The sequence below is a fragment of the Sinocyclocheilus rhinocerous genome, unplaced genomic scaffold (assembly GCF_001515625.1).
Source record: "Sinocyclocheilus rhinocerous isolate Xijiao unplaced genomic scaffold, SAMN03320098_v1.1 scaffold126, whole genome shotgun sequence".
In the NCBI taxonomy this organism is placed as follows: Eukaryota; Metazoa; Chordata; class Actinopteri; order Cypriniformes; family Cyprinidae; genus Sinocyclocheilus; species Sinocyclocheilus rhinocerous.
This window is the reverse complement of record NW_015662929.1, coordinates 656541-661736: the sequence shown is the minus strand read 5'-3', so window position 1 is coordinate 661736 and position 5196 is coordinate 656541. Positions and strand designations below refer to the sequence as shown.

General features: G+C 38.5%; 1 protein-coding gene across 1 annotated transcript in view; it reads right to left on the bottom strand.

Moving 5' to 3' along the window:
• The window catches only part of LOC107728413 (nuclear pore complex protein Nup160), a 73880-nt gene that overhangs the window by 51736 nt on the left and 16948 nt on the right, over positions 1 to 5196 (bottom strand). Inside the window, exons 4-8 of the mRNA XM_016538573.1 lie at positions 3975 to 4200; positions 2520 to 2595; positions 2307 to 2421; positions 1531 to 1770; positions 1354 to 1451 (exon numbers count right to left, since the gene is read on the bottom strand). Of these exons, the coding sequence (XP_016394059.1) occupies positions 1354 to 1451; positions 1531 to 1770; positions 2307 to 2421; positions 2520 to 2595; positions 3975 to 4200 (755 nt within the window). The remainder of the gene's footprint in view (positions 1 to 1353; positions 1452 to 1530; positions 1771 to 2306; positions 2422 to 2519; positions 2596 to 3974; positions 4201 to 5196) is intronic.

Genomic DNA, 5196 nt, shown 5'->3' with positions numbered 1-5196 from the left:
TTAAAGGGGTCATCGGATGCCCATTTTCCACAAGTTGATGTGATTCTTTAGGGTCTTATTGAAAAGTCTGTAACATAGTTTGGTTAAAATTTCTCAATGGTAGTGTAAAAACAACACCCTTTTTACCCTGTCAAAAACAGCTCTGCACACAGCTTCCCGGTTCGGTGCATGTCCCTTTAAATGATAATGAGCTCTGCTCACCCCGCCCCTCTCTTCCGTGGGGTGACGAGCAGTACTGTTTACTTTAGCCGCGGAACTTGCTAACTAGCACGTTATTAGAAAAGGCGATTTGCAAGTATTCATAAAAGAACCTTATACTCGCTTCTTCTGTAGGTGAGGCTGGATCACGAATGATTCGCACGAACAAACACATTTAGGTAGATCGGGGGGTGCATTCCCTTCAAAAACAAAGCTAATCCACTGCGTCTTCAGCGGCTCAGATGTCGGGAGTAAATGACAACTGCTATGTTCATTATTACATCCAACAACAAAACACCTCAATCTCTTAGGAGCCATTCTTGTCTACCTCTGCTCCGGCGGTGAAACACTGGCAATCTGATGACAGCTCACTCAGTGCGGGTCTACAATCGTGACCAAAAATATTGGCAGTGACATAAAATTTGTGTTTTGCAAAATTTGCTACTTAAGCTGTTGTGGGTGTTCATTCACATTGTTTCTACAAGTATTGGCAGTGACATAATCTAGAAACAATGTAAATGAACACCACAACAGCTTAAGCAGCAAATTTTGCAAAACACAAAATTTATGTCACTGCCAATACTTTTGGCCACGACTGTAAGGTAAAAAACCAGTGTCAATCAACAATCGTGGGAGGGGCATGGGTCCGTGTGACGTCACACAGCCAAGAATCTGAGAACGGCTTGATTTGAGAAAGGATATTATTTATAGGGATTAAAAAAACACTTTTTTTTTTTTTATCATTATTAGGGTGGATGTGTACAAACACTGCCAACACACATTTATGTTGAAACAACATGTAAAAGTGAATTTTGCATCCAATGACCCCTTTAACATCACAGCTGACAACATATGGAAAACTCATAGTCAGATACGCAAATGATTATGTTTTGACTACAGGGAAATAACCTGATTTATTTAAAAAAATACAATAAATAAAAATCATGTAAACTCGGCTTATTTGCGTTGTCAGGTTACTGATGTGCATGTAAACGGGGAAAACTGGTTATTTTATTAAGCTGTTATCTGTGAGTTATCAGCTTACTGGTGTGCATGTAAACTCAGTGTTTTAAGAGCTGAAGGAATTATTTGCTTCATCTTATTTTTGGCTCTAATTTAATTAATTCAATTAGAATCAAACTCTGTATTACTTACTGCTCAAAACTGATGTACTTCACCACAGTCTGGTCGTCATTATCCAGCCAAACAGCCCAAATATCACTCGCCGTCAAGACAAAATCCACTAGCGTCTCCTGTTCCACACAAACACACATTCTTCTGAGTATACGTCCAACAGTTGAAGTACTCCACGTTTACTGTACTGATCTCTACCTGTGTTGTGAACAGTGTTGAGATGTGATCCAGGCTGTAGCGATTGTTCTCACTGGCCACCAGCTGCAGCACACAGAACTGACTGCGTTTGGGCACTGCGAGGTAGATGGCCAGACACAGGCCGGTGGATGAGGAGAAGAAGAGACGGAGCTTATGAGCCAGTGCTGGAGAAGCCTTCACCTCCCCACGACCGGCGGGCATATACTCCAACATATCAGTCACCAACAGACACATCTGATGCTAAAGGACAACAGATTAACACATCACTCTGAGTGGCATGAAATTACAGCAGCTACAGCTTATAGGGGTCATATGATGCGATTTCAAGTTTTTATTTTTTCTTTGGAGTGTTACAAGCTCTTGGTGCATAAAGAAGATCTGTAAAGTTGCAAAGACTAAAGTCTCAAATCCAAAGATATATTCTTTATAAAAGTTAAGAGTCAGCCACGCCTACCTAAAACGTTACATTTCTGATGCGTGCTTGTGGTGTTCGGCCAATCACAATGCACTGGGTCAGCTGGCCAATCATAGTAGACTGCGCTTGTCAAAGGAGGGGGCTTTGTTCAAAACGACGCGTTTGAGAGAGGCGGGGCATAGAGGACCTACAATAATATACAGTATTTGAAAAATAATGTGTTTTTTGAACATTAAAGCATGTCAACATATTCTGTTACACCAAATACACAAAATAATGATCTTTAAAATAGCATCATATGACCCCTTTAATAAATGAATTTATTTGTATGTGCATCATCCTCTCCTGGAGCCAAACTGACCTTAAACGACCACATGCGCAGCTTATGATCCTGACACAGTGTAAAAATGAAAGTGTCATCTTCTAGCTGGTGGACAGCCAGACTGATGGCCAGGTCAGGAATGCTCTGATCTCCCCTGTGAATGGATGCTCGGGTTAAACCACGTTTTTGCTCTGCTCTGGGTTGTATGGGATTCAATCAATATCTAAATTTTATGCAAAAAAAATAAAATACCTGATGGCTGTGGGCATCCAGCCGGCCAACCGCTGCATCATTGAACTCTGTTTCAACTCCTGAATGGACACGGTCCCTTTATAACAAGAAAGTGCAATCACGATTTTCTATAAACACAGATATCTGCAAATTTTGTTAAAAACTTCAAAGGTTAGTTCAATAAAATATAAAAAATAATTCTGTCATCATTTACTATCACATCATTTCAAACTCACAAGACTTCTGATCATCTTCAAAATGCAAATGAAAATATTAATAACATTCTCTTAGAATTTTTGTCTATCCAATGAAAATCCATGCAACCAAAACTTTCATTAAAAGTCCAAACAGCCATTATAAAAGTAATCAATATGAATTAAGCAGTTTAATCTAAGCCTTCTGATAAGACGCAATGTTTTTTTTAATGATGAACAGGCTTTTATTCATATATTAATATTGATTAACACACAGAGCTCACTAAATCTAGTAAAAAGCTCAACGGAACGAAAACAAACCTCATTGGTTGAGCTTCTGTGTTTACCATATTTGATGAGCTCTATGTATTTGCATTGCTCAGTGTTTATATATAAATAAAAGCCTAAACTAAAGGGATAGTTTATTAAGAAATTAAAAATCCTGTCATCATTCACAGGAGAAATCTACCCACATGTTTTTCCAAAACAGTATGACTGGCTTTCTTCTGTGTAGCACAAAATATATTTTGAACAGCATGAGGGTGTGTAAATTATGACAAAATGTTTGGGTCCCTTTAATTTAGGCTTTAAATCTGTACTTCACTGAAAGCGACTGTGTCTCTTCAGAAGACCTGGATTACTTTTAAAATCTTTTTGTACTTTTTTTTAGGCTTGACAGTTTTTATTGCATGGACTTTCAATGGTGGGTGAACTATTCCTTTAAACAATACATCAATGAATTGTATGAACTATCAATTTTACTAAACTTCTTTTATCCTTTCTGATATTCTGTAATTGTTCTTTACGATAAAACTAAATACTGAAACAACTCAATTTAAAGGCCTGATCTCCACAGTTCTTTACTAAATGCCCTTATAAACAGTGAGCATGCTAACCACAAGACAAGCATGAGTTTTAAAGGTAGCTGTGTTTCATTTTATCTTCAGAGTCCACTTAACACAACAGTGTGCCAAAATTTAAGATTTAACAAACATGAATGTTTTTTACTACATTTAAATTTGTTTGTACTTTATTCAAATTATGTTCAGAAGATGTACTGTCAATGGTTTGGTGCTATTGCAATGTAGACAGCATCAATGACTACAATGTGTCTCTTTGGATTCTGAAAATATGACCTTTACAAACATATTTAAGACTAAGATATGAAAGACATTTTTTTCCAACCTTGCATTATAAAAAATATTTTCAAACTTTAAGGGCCCACGGACTACCCATGTATATAGAGTAAGACAGATAAGGATGACTATAGACAGACACAAACCATCTTGATCATGAGCAGGCAACGTGACTGCAGTAATGCCGCCTGAGGGCGAGGCGAGGGCGAACACTGCCTCCCCCTGATGACTGATCCAGGTGGCTGACGTGGACGGAGCGCACGCTGGCGCTGCTTGTGCAAATGGGAGCACGTAACTGTGGGCTGGTTCGCTTAAATTCAGCTTCCCAATGTCTGTGAAAATGGACTGCATCTGGAGTTCAGTGACAAAATCCTATAAAAGATGAATCTGTTAGACCATACAGAGTATATAGATCATATACATAAGTAATACCATTACATTCTGAATCTGTCAAAATTCATGCAAAAAGTTATATAGTTATATAGATATTTTATAATGCATATACCGATACCAATGCCGATTCTAATGCTTCAATCCAGAGATGGGCACTCGAGTTTGTGACTCGGACTCGAGGCGCATTTTTATAGACTTCAGACTTGACTCAGACTCGACCTGAAATGACTCCAGACTTTACTCGACTCGAGGAAAAGGACTCGTGAAAATTTTAAAAGCAACTCGAGTCTTTTATCCTTACTTATATAACTGATATTCAAAAGGCAGACAGCATCCGCACCCCGGCATCCATCCGGACCACGAGACGTAAACACAGCACTATTTTAAGTGAGCAGTGCGTCAAAACAGCGCAGCGGATCACATAACAAGCGCTCAGGGTCGTTTATGATGAATATCTTTCAGCACTATATCTTTTAGTATTTTTATCAAAAGACAAACGTGCTTTATTCAAGCCCTTTCAGCTCCGTGCGCTTTCTCTTTCTGTCTCTCCAGACGCGTGCCGGCGCCAAGTTAGAGCTGCGGATGACGCGGTTATTTTAACAACAACAGAAACAACAAAACACAGCAGAAAACAACAATGCTGCAAATATAGTTATACTGTGGAGGACAAAATAAACATTTAAAAAAAAATTAAAAAAAACATTTAAACTCCTAAAAGAACTAATTGGCGTAGTTTGATGCAACTCATTAGGTTTTATTTAACATTGTCCAATGTTAGAGAGAGGACAAAATAAATAGAAACATTTAAACTCCAACATGGAGAAGTCTGATGTAACACAAGGTTTAATACTGTCCAATATAAGACTGAAGAGTAAAAAAAGATAACACTTTTTGTTCCGTTCAGTTGTGGATGCTGCTGATTCACCGAGACCGCCGCGGCTCAGCAAAGAGACATGCGTGTGTGTGTGTGTGTGT